Raw genomic sequence first — 18,768 nt, forward strand, 5'->3', positions numbered from 1 at the left:
TCTGTAAAAATGATGCAGGGGTATATTAGAAGCACCCATTTAAAGCACTTTTGAGTGACTCTGTTGTGAAAGGCACTATATAAAAATAAACTGAATTGAATGCTGTTTCTTTACCTTATTCTATTATGTCATAAAGACAGATTGAGCTAACAGTTGTGAAATTGTGATTGTCTGCATGTTCATTTATAGGTATACCAATCCAATCTACATATCATGTCTTCTTCATTCTCTAACCATTCATTCTCCATACTTTTCCGGACTGTACTCAGGGGCTGAACTACAGTAAAGTTCTTGGTTGGGGGGGTGGGAGTTGGCACCACCTCAGAAGATGCTTCTTTGGGTAACTGTGCTGGATCTTGCAGACTTGAGGCTAACAACTGCTGCTTCACCCATGTTCTAAACAGCAAACCAAGCAAAACTTGCTTTTCCCCATTGTGAGAGTTATTAATTGCAACATAGTCATCATGAATAATTCTTGCTGGAGGTGAATCAAGCGTGCACACAGAGACACCCCTACTCCTTGGTTTGGTAAATATCCATACTTTTTCCATTTTCCATGCTTATCTAGACTTGAATAACACCAGAATCAAATTCCATAATTTTTCATACTGAGTAGGAGCCCTGTGTAATCTCCACAGATCCTGCATGATGATCTAGCTAAATGTTTCTGTGTGTTAGACACAAGTCTGCTGTTCCTCAAAAATATATCTCCAGGAAAATTTGAGTTATCATTTTGTAACCATAACATTATCTCTAAGAAATGTCTGACCTGGTACCTCCTCCTCATCTATTGTTGACAGATCTGACAGAAGATGAAGGATCAATTCTGCACCATATACTGTAGAACTAACTGGATCTATGGAGTTACCCTGGGAAATAGCAGCTTGCTTTGCAAGGCTTTTAATAAATGTGTAATTGTAGAAATTCTGTAACATCATAATCAATGTGATGCCCACCAAAGGACCAGCTAGCCAATCCTAAACTGTTTAATGCTCAGTCCCTCCTGAATACTAAAAGGATGCCTGTAGCTCATTGGCTTGATTTAATTACTGTGGTATAATGGTGCTCAGTTACATCCTTCACCATATTTGTTTGTGGCTGCCCAGGTTCTGACTTCTGTTTGTTGTTTGGGATTTCTAACTGCTGATTTTCTCATGTTGTTGTCATCAACTTTGTGGCCTGTGTTTGGATTACAGATTCAGATAGTTCAGTTTTCCATGTTCAGCTGTCTAATGACCTACCACAGGTTTTTCGCCTACGACTGTTGAACACAATTTTGGAAATATACCTGGTTTTATCTGAAGTGAATCCTCTATTGCCTCATCATTATGAACAACATAGCAGCCAATTTAAAACCCAGATTTAAGACCATAACTTTTTTAGTATTTGCATTTATTTGTTCCCAGTGAATCTATACTGAACACATAGATATGTGAAAATATATCACCCAAATGGTTTGTAAAAGAAAAACCATCAGATCTTGAGAAATAACAAAGGAACAATAGACTATCAAAACCACAGAGACTGGATTTTTCTATAGGCATTGAAGACATTTTCCTTGGTTCTGTTTACTGCTTTACTGTGGACCATTCTCAAAGAGGACTTTATTACTAAATTAATTATTCATTGAAAAATGCACACCTGAACCAAACCTTGCATTGTAAGAGCTTGAGATCCAGTGGACATTGAGTGGTACTTGCATAATAGGAGCTATTCTTTTCTGTCTGAATAGTCACAGCAGAATTAAAACAAAAAGACATGGACTCATATGTGCTGCTTGCTAAGCAAGATGTGTGACATTTTGTTTGGTACAAAAAATGGTCATTTATATTTAGGTCTTTTTATGTGCCAATACGACTTCTAGTGTCGTGGAGTTTATACTTTTCTGGCACACAATATTCACTTAAAGAAACAAAAACTAAGCATAAAACCTGGTACGGTTGCAACTATTAGGATTTTCATTATTTGGAATATTCAGATTATTATTAAGTTTATAATGAAAATACAACAATTGTCATATCTCTTAAAAATAGAAAGACTGCTAATAATTGTTTCACAGTTTTATTGAAAAATTACTGAAAATCAAATCATTGAAAATTATTTACTGAAATTATGCTATATTTATTATGTCTATCTGTTTGAAACTAGCACTCGGTTGCAATAGGATAACTGCCCTCCTGATATTTTCCTTTGTATTGTTGCAGTATGTATGTGTGCATGAATGTCATAGGTCTGTGTGCCTATGTGTATGTATACTGAGTATAAGCTACTGGACACCTAAATTGCCTTCTGGAGAAATACAATATCTATCTCTCTCTCTCTCTATCTATCTATCTATCTATCTTGTCTTTCTGCTTCAAATGCAGATTGTGCTGTTGTGCAATGGCAGTTTGTCTTTGCATATTTTGCACTGCACAAAACTATCTGCCACTTGTGTGGAAAAAAATGCCAGACCTCTGACTGTTATGGCCTTTGACTGCAGTCTTGGTTTTCTTTCCCTCCCTCCACCATTTTCTTGCTCATTTTTAATTGATATGCAGGTAAGTGTTGCTGCTTCCACTCTGTGTTAAGAATACAGACTGAAACTGGAAGGTTCTGTAGCTCTGTCATTGATGGATAAGCTCCCATTAGAGATTCTTCTAATGCAGCATTTCCCAATCTGGTCCCAGGGGGAGCAAAAATGTGGACTGTCTGGCAGGGACCTCAGAGGGAGCAAAAACATGGACTGACTGTGTATCCCTGAGGACTGGATTGGGAAACACTGCTTATTTTTTATTTCAAACATTTTCATTTATTAAAACTATCAGATATTTGTTGCAGCTCAAATTGGTTGCAAACTAAAACAATTTAATATCAGTATATATGACTGGGCTTTTACTGGAACCAAATTAACAATATCTTCTGCACCAGTAACAGTAATTCTCTGCCCACACAAAGCACAGCATGACACAGCTGGTCATAATACAAAAGGCTGGCCGCTTCTTTCTTTGTGATCTCATCGATCTGACAGAAGGAAGAAAATATCACCATTTTAACAGTTAACAAAGAAAAACCCACTTTCATGTCAGTTCCACAAACAACCTTAATCTTAACAAGGCAAAAACAAGCACGACCCAGAACCTAAAGCAAAGTTCAACAGCAATCTACCCTAATTAGTTAACAGACACTTTAATGTAGTCTATTGTCTACCTATAGGAATATTTGACAGGAGACAGTAGCATAGTTTGATGCCCATAAGAACGATCTGAAGGTCTTCAGAAACAAAGAACCTGCAGCCATGTAAGAGGCACGTTATACAAGTCACAATCATACTATAAACCCGTCCTTTTTTTCTAGAGTTCTGAAGCTAGAACTATTTACTCAAAAGAGTAAATATGGACCAATGATATGTTTAGGTGAGACCCACAAAACTGTGCTTCAGTCAATAATTTGTAGTTGTGCTGCTTGCTGTTACACATTAGAAATATAACAGAATGTATGTTAACACGCATCTGTTATCATTGTTTCTTTTTTATGCATACAATAAGCTAAGGGCTGTCTTTGAAATATTGACGTAGCTCGCACTGTCTCACCCCTCCAGGGTCGGGGGTTCGAATCCCACGTGCATTCTGTATGTTTTCAGTCTGCATGTTCTTCCTGTATCGCTGGTTTCCTCACATAGTGCAAAGACGTGCAGTTAGGATAACTGGCATTCCTGAGTTTCCTGTGGCATATGATTGTGTGCGAGTGTGCATGTGTTCCCAGCAATGCACTGGCATCCTGTCCAGGGCGTGTCCCCAGCCTTGTGCCCAAAGCTCACATTTACATATTTAGCAGATGCTTTTGTCCAAAGTGAAGTACAAGCAAGGCAAATACTATATTGCAAACATTCATGTTGTCAAGGAGTCAACTAGGCAGAAGTGCAGTACAAGTGTAAGCAGTTTTGTAGCAGGAGTTACACCACAGCTACACCTAACTGTTAACAAAGAAAGAACCTTTTAAGGCTATGCGAGGGCCAGTAAGTGCAACATAAGAGCTGTCACAGCGGGGGGGGGGGGGGGGGGGGGGGGGGGGGGGCATGGTGAAGGCAGCAATGAGGGTGACGATCCACTGGTAGACTCAGGGTTTATGAAAGGAACTGAGCACACTTGGGAAAAATACAAAACAAAGGACCACAATTAACTAACAATAAACCAACATAACATAAACAATACAAAACTAACAAAAACAGGCACTGGGCAACACACCAGGAACAGAACTTGGAGAACCAGCAGAGTAACACGCAGTAACAAAACACAATGACTGACGCAGCGGCTGACCATAGGCAGCCACTTAAATGCAGAAGAACACCAGGACAGAGAAGGAACAGCTGCAGATTACACTTAAATCAGCATGAAACTAAGGAAGCTTAACATACACCAAATTCAGACACTAGGGGGCATAACACAGAGGGCTGACTACACTACACAAAACCCAAAATCAAACAGGACACAAGCAGGGCAAAACAAACAGGGAAGCGATATAACTGCAACACTGGGATCAGCGGAAAAAAAAAAAACAATAATTAAACAAAACAGTCAGGGCTGGGTTTGAACCAGTGACTGTAGGATTATAGCTATTGTGCTATTTGCACAACCCACCCGAGCCATGCAGCAGTCCCAGAAGTAAGGGAACAAACAAGGGTTAGACAGGGAGTGAGAAGGCGGGATGGCCAGTGACACCTGCTGGCCGAACGGGGTAACGACACAAAGTGCAGGGGCGGATGGGTGCTGACCCTGACAAGAGTATTCAAAGATCAATCAGGTTAATAAAGAAATTCATGGAAAAGATGGGTGTTCAGGCATTTCTTGAAGGTGGAGAGGGAGTCTGAAGACTGGACATGGTTCAGCAGCTCATGCAACCACCGTGAAGCCACAAGAAAACCGCCTGGAGTGACACTTCTCACGTAGCCAAAGGAGCTCCAAGTGGTGTTGGTTTGCTGGCCAGGGGGGGAGATGGGACATAGGTATCCAGGACCCTTTTGATGGAGATGGGTGCCAGTCCATTCATGGACCTGTAAGCCAGCAACAAGGATTCCAACTATAATGCTGATAAGGAGTCAGTGAACAGAGACAAGGAGGGGTGTGACATGAGAACGACTGGGATGACTGGATAACAGATGTGCTGCCGTATCTTGAATCACCTGCAGTGGCCTGACAGCACAAGCAGGTAGGCCTGCCAGTAGTCAAGTTTTGGGGTAACAAGTGCCTAGACTAGCTACTAACTGCATAATTGGAAAGAAAAGGCTGGATCTTCCTGATGTTATGCTATATCGTGTGGGATATGCCCCCCCCCCCCTGCAAACCTTAACCAGAGCAAGTGGTTAGAAGTTAGGTGGTTGGTTCAATAACCAGCTTTCCTATAGCATGTGCATAACGTGTTAGAATAAATGGAACTGCACAGGCCTCAAGCCAATAAGGGGGAAACATTGCCCCCTAGTGTGCAAATGTTTTAAATGCGTAGCCAGCTGGTTGTGGTAAATTTGACCCACAATACACAGCCAAAATGCCATAAAGGAGAGCTTAACTTGCACAACTATATTTCTGGAAGCATACAAGACTTCCACACAGTGTTACAGATCCAGACACCATTGTTTCACCCGTTATTTATATTTACATTTAATTATTTAATAGACATTTCTTGTGTAAAGTGACATTTAAGTGAGGTAGATAGTACATTACAAGCACACAGCCTTCAAGGAGTGACATAGGCATATATGTGACTAGGCTGAGCTTCCAATGAATGACCAATACAATTATAACACATTACAAAGAACATAACAAGAACCTAATTAAGGAGTTATTCAAGTTAAAGACAAGGATGAAAAGCATCCGTGATAAAAAAAGAGACTAGCTAAGTGATCACAGATAACAGCAGGTCAGAGCTTTGGGGTTCATTGAGATGTTCCTGGAGCTGATGAATCTTAAAGCATTTTTTGGTTGACAGTCAAGTCGAGTTTATTCGTACAGCACGTTTTCATATACAAAGGTCATTCTGCAATATTCAAACGGAACCTAAGTAATTCTAAGAGACAGAAGCTAAAGACCCATTTCTGGTTTCTCTGTACTGTTTGGCATGTTATCTATATTTAGCAGAGAATCCTGCCTCAACCATTTGTTACAAGTGGTCTCCTAGTCTTGCTGAAGCTGTATTGAATTGGAAACCAGAGCTCAATCATGAGCTAAGACTAAAGCATAGAAATTAAAATCACAACTAACCATGGTTTACATAGTAAGATTGAATGGTGCCGATTGCTATGAAGCATGATTGCTGACGGTGTTTCGATATGAACTTCTCCAGCATTCCTGTTGCTGCCACCACCAGTGTTTACACAGACACATAGGGAGTTTACTGCTTCATATTTCTCCTGCTCCCAGCTGCTCCAGAACAGACAGCCTTAAGTGGGCTTGGAACTGGTCCCACTCTGGGTTCACGGCAGAGAAAGCCGGTCAAGAATCCAGCAGGCACCAGAACCGTACACAGCATGGTAATTCAATACAGAGGACCAGTAACACAGTGTTAAAAGACTAAGTACCAACCACAGGATTAATGTAGCTAAAGTAATATAATGTATAAATGTAACATATTTGCTGGATGAGTGTCCCCTGCGATGGGCTTATGCCCCATCCTGGATTGTTCCCTGCCTGACACAGAACACCACATTGCACAGCTAGCTAAGTGTCTCTGTTGGCATTCAGCAACCTTACAGGGACCTATGATGTTGGGTCCATGTACACAGAAATGAAAAAGGTGATCTTCAAAGGGTGTTTTTACCTTTTCTGTAGACCAAGTAGCCTAAGCAATCATTTTAGGATGTGTTCTGAAGTGTGAGATGTAAAAAGAAGATATTAAATCAGATTTCCATATTACATCATTAGTCCAAGTTACACCAAGAACCGATTGTGTTCATGTCCCAGGATTTCTTAAAGATCTGTAAAATTTCAGTTTTAATGACTAATCTCCTCTACGTATGTTTAAAATGGGCAATCATGTGTAACATTGTTAATTTTGCAGTTGATAAAGTCTGACTTTTTTAAATAAGCTTTCCTCCAGATGAGTTTCACCTATGCTGGGAAGCTTTTACTTCTGATATAGGATTGAATTTAATCATCCTGTAATAGTATGTTGTTGTAAGACATTCAATAAAGTCATAAGTGAAGGTCATGGTAATTAAATTTTACAATATAACCTGGATTTATTTATTTTCAAAGTGACTTCATTCTGGACCCCAAAAAAGACAATAGTTTTTACAAATGGGGTATTAATTCCTAGTGCACTGATCCAGTAAGCGCTTGGTGTTTAGTATGTTTTAATTAAATAATTTCAGACTCCAGCTGAATGTTTTAATTGATGAAATCCATTTTTTAAATTTTAATTACGGAAGGAAAGGATATAATACACAATTAGGATGCATTGTTAGTCTAGAGTCTAAGCAACAATATAAAATATAACATGCATTAATTCAATTGAAAAAAGTGGATTGAAGTAATATAAAGCAGTGTAAACACAAAAATTGGAATTAAAATTTTTCTGTGTAGAATTGGAATTCCTCTTTCTTATGTAAAAACAATTTTTAAAGTGAATTACCCACGAGCTATCAACTTGAATTTTCATAATCTTTTAATGTTTGACATTCACTTAAAAGAAGCCTCGTAGTTAATTAGAAAAGGAGACCCCCAACAACTGTTATGGTTCTATTCTTACTTCTCCCTCTTGGCTAAGGTTAAAATACTCAGAACTAAATTTGGGCATGCACTTGCAGATGGTTTCAAGAAATGAACAAGCATGTCTGAGTTTCACAATGCGCACTCCTCTTTGCCTCCTTAGCAATGTAACTTGACTGCGCACAAATCAGTCTTGAGATTAAACTTTGCTAAAAAACAATCTGAATATACTGAATAAAAGAGACTCCTTCTGCTGTTTAGGAAGTTACTGTTTGCAACAATCATGTCTATAAGCAAAGAACAGGGAATAGTTCAGACTAGGCGACAAATGAGTGAAGATCTTGATATTGACAACTTACTCGCCAATCTGTCACCTGAGGAGGTAGAGGAACTGGAGAATGAGCTCACAATGATCGATCCTGACCCAAATGTTCCAGTTGGTCTCAGGCAACGGAACCAGACAGAAAAAGAACCATCAACGTTCTACAACAGGGAAGCCTTGCTGGACTTTTGTGAGCATGAGACCAAGAAACTCATTGAGAGAGAATTGTCTTCCAAGGTATCACCTTCTAAAAAACGTATTTGATTGCATTGCTAATTATCTGCACCTTATGTGATATAGTGAATAATAAAATATTAAATGGTCAGTATTTTAATATAGGATATTAACTTCCTTTTACAGGTTAACATATTATTAATTCTTGAGGAAGATCGGTTGATCTTACATTGTTATGCTTCATAATATTTGAAGCGTTACATTTTGTGTTATCTGTGGAATTTGGGCTGTGGAGAGTTACAGACTTGAGATATCACTAGAAGCAGTTTTTGATGTTGGGAGCCAATAGGACTAGATTTAGGCTGTTAGTCAAATTCAGTTTTTTACATTTCCCAACATGTGACCTGCAACAATTACTGCCTGAGGTTGGTCTAGTTATTATTCATGGCCATTCCTCGTGGCAATTTAAAATAATTGGTTTATTGCCTGAATTTAACATATGTACTTTTGGCTTTTATGGCCATACTAAACCTACTGTCTTAATTGCTGACCTGCAAAGTACATTTCACACATCTATTTATGGAACAGCGAGGCATTAGTAAAGTGACATGTTTGTCCATTAAACACTGCTTATTTTGGATCAGGCTTTAAAGCACTGTAATTATCACGATATTAATTTTACTACAACTATTTATTTAAACAGCAAGACATGCAGACATTTCTCAGTGTAGCATACATAGTTGTTCAATGCAGTTTGTGCGATATTATGCAATCATACTTTTCTACATCTCGACCTATCCAAATTGATGTTACCAGTTGAACTACCAGACATCTGCAGGTGGTTCAGAAACAGAAACATAAGCCCCCACCATGGCATCACTGGTGCAGGATCTCGATTGAGAGATGTTGTTGTTGTTTGCTTGAAAGGGGTCCAGAGGACGGCTGTGGACAGTTCATCCAAACTAGCAAAATGCCAGTCAGACACAGGAGCCTCGTCACTCTGCGTTGCCAGGCAACATTATTTGTTCTAGCAAACAAATGCTTTAGTTTTTTATTCAACAAACAACCATTAAAAATAACTCACTGCAATGCAAGTGAGCCTTACTGCTATGAATTATAGCTATGTTTCCTTTTCAATCGATATGCAAGAATACTCTTTTTAATTTCTAGCAGCATTTCATCAGTAACATTTAACTGTAGAAGTAGAGAATGTATATTAAAAATATGATAATATTTAATATACATTTATAATGATATCTTCAGCATCATCCACTATGAAATAATCTATGCAAGAATATAACGTTATACGTTTGTATACTTGAGCATATCAGTGTTCTGGGTCTGTAAATATCTGCTAACTTCCTTAAATTTACACATGTAAACCTGTTATGCAGCATGGCATGTAACTATTGCCCACTGAAATAGAGAGGAGTCCTTACCAGGTGACATATCTGAGCCACTTCACCGCAGAGCAATGGATCATGTAACATTTTAAGTGTTTAACTCTGATCACAAAATCATCACTATTCAAGCATTCTTTGATATTTTAATTTTGTGGTACATTTCGTGGCCATTTCCGGAGGGTGGGACTGGACCGTGTATCTGCCTGGGGGGTTTCGCTGTGTGGTGGGTGCGGCAACACGCTGCATCAGCACATGCTCCCCAACCTGACCTGACCTGTACTTTTTACAAAACAGGAAGAGGCTAAGAACACAGGACAGAACCAAGACAGAAGCTTCTGCATATCCGACAGCCAGGACGGTCCAGGCTTTAGTGGCTTGACAGAAGTTGCACTGGAAGACCACAGTCAATCCAGGCAGAAGATAGAGCACATGAACCAGTGGGGGCCAAAGGATTCCAGTGACAGCTGCCTAAGCTCATTGAGTAACTTAAGGAGAGTGCAGAGCAGTGGCAAGTTGAAAACTGGGGTGGGGGTTGAAACAGTGGGAAAAGAGGAGGGCAAGACACATGAGAAAAGACTTCAGAGCAAAACGAAAGTCTCCCAACAGCAGGATCAAAATGTGCATGAAGGCAACAAGGAAAGGGATAAGAAAAAAGCAATTTGTAGAATGAATGAGGCGTCCCAACTACAAGACGCACCTGACCAACCAAAAAACAGGAGAGTCAGTGAGAAAAACATGGCAAGACAAGATGTGGAACAAACCATCTTGCAGAAGGATGACAAACTAAATGAAAAACAAAATAGGAGGAAGGAGAAATCAGCTGACGAATCTCAAACATCTACTGTACATGAAGAGGTTAGCAGTACAGAAGTGAAGACTGAGAAGCAAAAAGAGGAAGAAGAAAGAGAAGAAGAAGAAAGCAGCAAGCTTGACGAGCTCTTAGAGAAGGTGCACAAAAATGTTCCAGAGTTGACTGAACTTAACGTCAACAACTCGGGAGTCATCAAGCCAAAAATGCTCATACAGTTTGCTGAAGCTTTGCGACATAATACTCACATCAAAACCTTAGCGTTTGCAAACACTCGAGCAGATGACCATGTAGCCTGTGCTCTTGCCAACACTCTATGCAGCAACAAGACCCTGACCAGTATCAATCTGGACTCAAACCATCTCACAGGCAAGGGCATCATTGCACTAATCAGTGCCTTGCAACACAATATCACCCTCACAGAGCTGCGTTTCCATAACCAGCGGCACATCTGTGGAGGTAAGACTGAAATGGAAATGGCTGGAGTGCTGAGGGAAAACACCACACTGCTTAAGTTGGGCTATCACTTTCAACTGCCAGGACCTCGAATGGCTGTAACCAGCATCCTTAGTACAAACATGGACCGTCAACGGCAGCAGCGCCTGAGAGACCAGAAGCAGGCCCAGTGCGATGCTCAGAACAAGGGACTGGTTGAGAAGTCGGAAGCGACAGAAGGCCTTCAGAAAGCTTGCCCCAAAGACTCATCCAAATCTCTGCAGTTGTCACCTTCTTCCTCACCGAAAAAAACTCCCAGGAAGAAAGACCGAAGCAAAAGTGACACAAAAACTGAACCTACAATATATCAGACACAGCCCCCGCCTGCCCCTGTACTGGACGGTAAACTTCTGAGGAAGTTTCTGAGGCCCAGCTCAGAGAGGAAGCTGGACAATCAAAGTGGCGACCAAGGCGTTGAGAGGAATCCAAGGGACCAGTTACTGGCCTCAATTCGCAGCAGCAATTTGTATAAACTCAAAAAGGTAATGAAGAAATTATGCAACAGGACAGGAAGGGGTTTTCAGAAAATGACAAATAATGGTCTTTCGCTTTATAACTGTCATAGAATCCAAGTGGCTAGAGACCTGTTTGAATTTGTGGTTCACTTCTTTTTCACAGTATCTTTAACATAATATACCCAGTATATAAGGGTTAGTATACCTCATACAGTCCTACCAAAAGTCATGGAATATACGTCGATGGTAGGGAAACAGGTGTGCCTGTGAAGCATGCAAATATATTAGCTGTCAGGAAATAACAGCAGGACATAGCAGTGATTAATACATAGCAGCAATCAACCACAGTAATTAGAGCTTGGAATAACATGGCTCTCTCTGTAAAGGGTTGTGATTCCATTACCATTTTCGGCATAAAAAAGCAAGACAGTACAGGAAGGATTCATCCCTATCCCATACCGGGAATGATCAGGACCTAGACTGTCCTTGTTATTGCTTGGCCTGATATTGGAAAATATCTTTAAAGGGAATCGAGCACAGTACCACCATATTTCTGCAATAAATTAATTAAAAGCTTAATGCACCTTAAATTTTCACAATCACACATGTTCCATTTGTAAGAAAGTGTTATAATAGATTCTAAAATATGTGAATGCCCTGAATTTAAATGAACACAATGAATATAGGCCTAACTATGAATATTTACAGTGATATCTTTGCAGGTTTCAGATGCCAAACCAGCTGGGGTAGATGACAGTGGGAAAGGGAAGAAATAGAAGACAAAAGAAAATATGTTTGAGCACCGTGATCCACCAGTTACGGGGGAGACTGGCCGGTGTGGATGTGGTATATGTTAGGGAATGTACAGGCCAAGTTGCTAACTGTTTTTGAAACATAGATGTCTGCTGTGGCTGTTACATCAATAGGTCAATAAGTGTAACACCGGTTTTAACCGGTTTTAAGAGTTGCCTACTACTAACTTTTAATTTATGACATTTCGTAGGTTTTTTGGATAAATGTATTTAACAATGTTTCTTGGACATCTCATATGGTGGCTGATTGAGCTTGCACGTTTAATATACTGTGAGTTAAAATATTTAAATGAAAGACTGAAGGACGACACATATATTACAGACATTATATATCAAGCTGATAATGCCAATATTTCATGAACAAAAGAAGGTGATTTTTTTGCTTTTTTTCTGGCCAAATATGGCCAGATGCTGGCCACAAGAGAAAATTCCCATTCGTCTTATTTTCTTAGACTGGTATTTAATCAAAGAACCTTCTTTATTATAATTATGATAGGCATTGCTTAATTTGTAAATTGGGGTGCCAGAGCTAATATATATCAAGATGATGTCATTCACTTTAACAATGATATTTTGCTATTAATTACTTAAACATGAAAAAATGCAAAATTTTTGTTGACACCTGATAATTACACCAAACTTTTCATCAGTGTTGCACTTTTCTTGCTCTTTGTTGTGATCCTTCTCATTAATAATAATAATAAATACTTTATTGTTCACCATGGGGAAATTCTCTTTCTTGCCATCTTGTTCTTTGTAAGTGAGAGCAAGTTAGCCACAAAGTGCAGCCACTCATTGCAGCACCCGGGGACCTGGGGGTTGAGGGTCTTGCTCAAAGACCCACTGATGTGCAAAGGCTGGACTTGAAACAGTAACCTTCCGATCACAGGCACAGAGGCTTAGCCCATTTAAATGCCCCCATGGCACCAGGTCAGCCGCCCTTGGCTGCTGAGCTGCCTGCTGTCCACCTAGAGCTGGACGCTGGACGCTGGCCCCAGCCTGCCTCCCTCTTGCCCTAGCTGCTGCAAAACTGGATCTGGCTGTCTGAGGGGAGCAAGGTGGCTGATTGCGAGGTAGACAGAGGTTAAAAGCCTCATCCTCCGGTTTCCTGAGGGAGCTGGTTTCCCTCATTCTATCCAGGGCTGGGCCAAAAAGACCTTTGGTGGGGTCATAGGCTGCATCCATGACCTCCGCTTTCTTGGCATCCCCCAAGGCAGACAGAGGGCTCTCTCACCTGATACAGCCAAGCCCATCACCCTGCCACAGCCTTGTACTGCGCCACGGGAGGAGTCATTCACCACTCAAATCTCATCCCAAAGGACCGGGTTTGGCACCCCCGAGTCCAGATGCTGGCCCATCTCCTCCAGGATCTCCGCCTGATATGCAGATAGCAATGTAACTGCATTCAGAGAACACACTGACTGTGCAGCATAAGTGTACATCCTCTGGAAGGTGGATGCAGTCACGCGGTGGAAGGTGGTAGGCCACTGAAGGCTCCACCGCTGGGGGTTTGGCCAGCCCCAGCTCCTCCATCCCTTGGAGTTCCAGCTTAGAGAAGCCCTTAGTGGCAAGCTTGCTCTTAAAATGGCTGGACCAGTAGCGACTCATCTCCTTCATGCAAGCCGGAACTGCAGGAAGGAGTTGACGTGCTGAGGGCTGCACAGGTGGGAGCAGGGGCGTCGCACCCATGGGGGATGTGGGCCACACTTTTCCCGGTGAGAGGGTTCAACATCCACACTTTTTCTACAGTTTTCCCGCAGTTTTGAACAAACGCCTTCGCATTCGCTCCTCCGTTTCTCTGGGCGCTCTGTGTCTACGCTCGCTTCAGCTCTCCTCTCCCCTCCCTCTCAAACATGACACCGGCTGATGATTGGCTGTTCTGCCTTAAGTCTTGCCTCTCTTGGTGTGTTATATTTATCGGTCAGCTCGTGCAGAGGAGGCGGGAACTTATGGTTGTTATGATTATTTACATCTCCGTTTTCCAGGTACTTTCCCAGATAGCAATCGTTATTGATTCAACATTGAATTATGGTCAGAAAGTTTGTTTTGTGGTTGAAGTTACAACTTCAACTTTAAATCAACATTTTTACAACAACAACAATTTCTATGTTGAAAATGAGCCATTGAATCAATGTTGACTAAGGGTCCTGTTTTCAACATTGAAACTTTGGAATACATTATACCCATAGCAGAGAAGCAGAATCACTTCCTTGTTTTAAAAAGCTTTTAAAAATCACATTTCACTTTATTGTAAAGTACTTTGAGTTGCATTTCATGTGTGAAAGGTGCTATATAAATAAAGCATCTTCTTTTTCTCTTTAAACAAAGCAGTTTTTCCACTGCAATGCATGCAACATATTTGGATAATTAAGCAATTAAAATGATGTGGAGAACTTTTAAAAGTCGCTCTTAAAGGGAAAACACCGACATTAAATTACCAACGGAAATTAAAGGCTTGCGCTGTGCATCCCTGTTTTTATATAGCGAACTGGGTCACACCATTTTTTGGTGCGGGGGGCGTATTATACACATAGTTGTAGATAAATCACAGTTTTTTTAAATACATGAAAATAGTCTTATGTTACGTGTGTAATGTGTAATAGAAAAACATCTAAAGGTCATCTCTGGACAGAGACTGAACCGAAGAAGGAGCGCGCGGCCCCCTGTTCGGAATGTTCCATACTTTAAACCTTACCCGCCAGCTCCATCGCGCATTCACGCCATCATTGTCTTTGAGGCTGCGAAGAGAGAGTGAGTTAAATTTGAAACTTACTCTTATACTGGCCGGTTCTGTGAATAAAAAAAACTGCTGTTATTGGGGCTGAGATGCTCCTCGAGCCTAGCCCGGTTGACGCGCACTTTACAGCCAGCCGGTGTCGTCAATGGCGAATCCGGTGTTCCGGGCAGTTCAGTTTCCCTAGGTTTTCCCTGTCGCGCGCTGATTTGTACACGGTTTCGCTGTTGTTTTCATGTCTTTTTACGAAGCTCTTGAGGTAAACAAGCCGTATATTTTAAAACATCACATGCCTTTTCGATGTTTTTTGTTTTTACAGATAATAAATTAAATTATTTAATTCGCTGGTTAGGGATGTGAGAAATACTTGAAGTCTGCAGTGTGTCTTTCATGTAGTACAGTATAGTAGGAATGTTACTTTTCTTAGTTTCAGATAAGGTACAGTATGTTCAGATGTATTTCAGCAGAAACCTCATTAGTAAAACTATTGATGTTTGAATGAATATTGATCACAAACAGTTTCAATATTAAATCAATTAAAACAGCTGAAGTAATTCATCCCCCACACTTTTGAAAAGCTTGCTACGCCCCTGGGTGGGAGCCTCTTCCCATCGTACAGGTCCCTCTCTGCCCCCCCCGGCATCCTGAGCTGCAGGCCAGGTTATAACCAGCTTAACCCCTGCCCGCTTGCAGACCTCATACAGGTTACAGTCTGCCTGAGAACCTGTATCTGTCGTGCTAGGGGGTCGGGGCAGGGAAGGTGGAGTCATCCTCCTCCTCTTCCTCTATATCACCCATATTGAGGAGGTCAGAGTCGGCGCTGCCCTCTGCGTCCTTGTCATCCTGCCTCTAGGGAAGGCAAACCCTCAAACAGAGGAGGCAAGTCCGGGGATTCAGTCTCCATCATATCCGCCCAGCTCGTAGAAGCTCGTGGGAGATGGGTAATAGTGGCCTGGGGAGTGGCTTTGGACGGGCCCGGGGCCTGTCTGTTAGCCATGGCCATTCTCAGCCTCCGCTCACGGATTTTCTCCGGCACCGAGGTACAGTGGACGCAAGTCTGCGGGTCCACTAGCGATGTCTGAGCGTGACTACCGCCCATGCATACTATGCAAAGAGGGTGAGGTTCCCTGCCCAAGATAGTGGCTCCGCATGACGCGGGACACGGGTGGGATGAGGTTTCAGCTCATGCCCTTTGGCGGGGGTAATGGCCGTTGACATAGCGCACTGAGGGGAAGGAGGCGGACAGCGGGAAAGCGTAGAACCGAGAAAGACTCGTCACGACACGTTAGTCTGTCGGTTCATCGCGTATCCAGACGGGCTGAAAAGGGGAGTCACTCGGAGCGTGCGCGAAATGCCGGTTAACCCGCAAATCTAATGGCACAGAAGGCTCGCCTTGACGCTTTTAGCCCGCGCAACAGGTGGATACAACCACACCAGTAGTAAAACTGTGCTTACCGAGTGACTTGACGGATAGCTCGCCTTGACGCAGTAGCCAATCCGGCAATGCTGACCGAACAGCGAGAAGAACTTTCTCAACATGGGAATAACTCAGCCCATTACAGCCCTAGAGCTAAAATTGCGTTCGTCGACGGACTCCAACAACAGGCCGTCTGCGATCAGTTAAGCGAGATCAGCTTACTAGCCTGGCTGAGGGAGCTTCTAGTTCCTCACGGGAAGACTGCGCGGATGAGCCATCAGGGAGGTCAACCGCATTAATAGGGAAGGGGCGGAGCCTGGTCGCAGGTTGACCTGTCCATTACAGACGGACGTGGTGTCATTGGAGCTTCCGTAGTTGGTCACGCCCAAAGCGATTCCCATAGTGAAACACCGAGCGAAGTTAGAAAAAGAACTATTCTCACAGCAGTTTTAAATCCTGGGTCCGACGTGCTGTATAATGTATATCCTAAATCGCAATTTTTGCGACTTGCTAATCGCGTTGTTTCAAATCGCGATTTCGATCTGAAATCGATAAATCGTCCAGCCCTAGTTAAATGTTTAATCACATGCCACTGCAGACATCAAGATGTCAGAATCTTTTAAGCACTTGTCCTTATTCTTATTAATGCACAATTTGATGTGCAGTTTGTATTGGTATATAGTATTTGTAGTTTGCATTTGAGTCATGTGATGTGTGCGCATGTCTTTATATTGTTTGATTGCAGTATTTTACTTAAAATGGTGTTGTTTGACTAAATAAATGTGACCATTGACTTTTAAATAACATCTGCATATCACGTTGTGTTGACCTAACAGGCCTAATCCATTTCAGGGACGTTCATATCATACAGTGTCATTTGGCTAGTACTACTACAATGGGATATGATGCAATTTCTAGTTTATAATTGTGTATCTTCAATTTGATGTTACAATTTCATCTACAAGTGAAGTATAATTGAAATCAGTTACATATTTCCCATCCTTTAGACAGTTGTTGGAGGTGTTAGCTGTTTTGTCAGATGACTTTGGGACCAGTCAGTACCCATCATGTCAGTCCTCAACAGCACACAAAAGTTAAGGGAGTCTTTTTTTTCAGTCTCGGTCTTGGTCTCGTCTTGACTTTGTCTTGGTCTTGACTCGGTCTGTCTTGGTCTTTGGTCACGAAAAACGAGACAGAAAATAGACTTGTAAATTTTAAAGAAAAGACATTAATTGTTTTTGTTAATGTTTAAAGGTATAAAAAACTTTAGCTGCCTTTCTTAAATGGACAAAAAAAAATTTGCTCACCACTATTAATAGTTTATATGAGGATGGGTCTTTGCAACATCAACATTCCTGTCAGTCAAGTATAACCTGCCAAAGAAACATCTGTTTCATTTATTTCAAAGCAGACACCTTGTGCAAAAGCTGTTTCCTTATTTCCCTAAACGGCCACCAGAATCAGAGGGTCCTTAAAGACCTTTCATAAGACTTGGGGCCCTGTCCTGAGGTTTATCAAGGACTAGGTTGTTACACTAGAGAAGACTGATGCTGTTTAAGTACTAGATGGGAGGACCCCTGAAATGAAAATCATAACTTTTCAAGAGGTATACATCGTAAAACATCTTGTATCCAGCCATCATATGTTGGTTGGGCTGCCGTGTCTCCATTTTCTTGGTCGTCTTGGTCTCGATACCCTCTGGTCTTGGTAGTGTCTTGGTCTTGGTTTAGGCGGTCTAGTATAAATTTTTAAACCAATAAGATTTAAGGAATAAAACAATTTAGTTGTATTTTGTTAGTTTATTTTAAATAAGTTGGACCGTTTTATTTAATTACATTTAATAACAGTAGGAACTGGTGAGCGGCATTTAGCAACAAGCATCAAAAACATATTTTTAAAAACTTGAACAGAATAAAGCCTTAGTTATTTTAATAAACACGCTTTTTCACTAAATATTTGTTCACACGTATGGACATAAGCATACACCCTGGAGGCTGGGGCTTTAGAGTTTTAGAACTTCAGGTCTGTGAAAGCAGGATCGCGATGTGTATTCAAACCCCAATGCACACTAACTTAGGTGTTCACAAGTCTTATCGCAAAAAATCAACCAGAAATAGGCTTGTAAATTTTAAAGACATTAACTGTTTTGTTAATGTTTAAAGGTATAAAAACTTTAGATGCATTTGTTAAATAGGCAAACAAAAATGTGGTATTTTAAATTAGTATAAAATATAGTCTTAACTTTAGGAGTAGGATGATCACCCTACACACACACACACACACACACACACAGAGCAAAACCCGGACAAGCGTGCACTCCAAGGACTGTCCTTTAGAGTTTGATAATCAAGCTCAATCAAAAAACACCAGACATATATAGTTTACGTTTTTTCTTAAAATGTGTAAGAATCGTTTTGTTTAAATTAGTATGAGTGTGACATAAATCATTTAGGCAATAAGAATTGA

The 18,768-nt window shown here is 41.1% G+C and overlaps 1 protein-coding gene across 1 annotated transcript; it reads left to right on the top strand.

The window, feature by feature from the left end:
* Positions 1 to 7,854: 7,854 nt before the first annotated feature.
* On the top strand, positions 7,855 to 12,198 carry lmod1a (leiomodin 1a (smooth muscle)). The gene is made up of 3 exons (XM_023825607.2): positions 7,855 to 8,241; positions 9,876 to 11,366; positions 12,062 to 12,198. Exons 1-3 carry the CDS (start codon positions 7,966 to 7,968, stop codon positions 12,113 to 12,115), a joined length of 1,821 nt encoding a protein of 606 aa, XP_023681375.1. The 5' UTR covers positions 7,855 to 7,965; the 3' UTR covers positions 12,116 to 12,198.
* Positions 12,199 to 18,768: the final 6,570 nt, after the last annotated feature.

Source organism: Paramormyrops kingsleyae, chromosome 6, assembly GCF_048594095.1.
Source record: "Paramormyrops kingsleyae isolate MSU_618 chromosome 6, PKINGS_0.4, whole genome shotgun sequence".
Classification (NCBI taxonomy): Eukaryota; Metazoa; Chordata; class Actinopteri; order Osteoglossiformes; family Mormyridae; genus Paramormyrops; species Paramormyrops kingsleyae.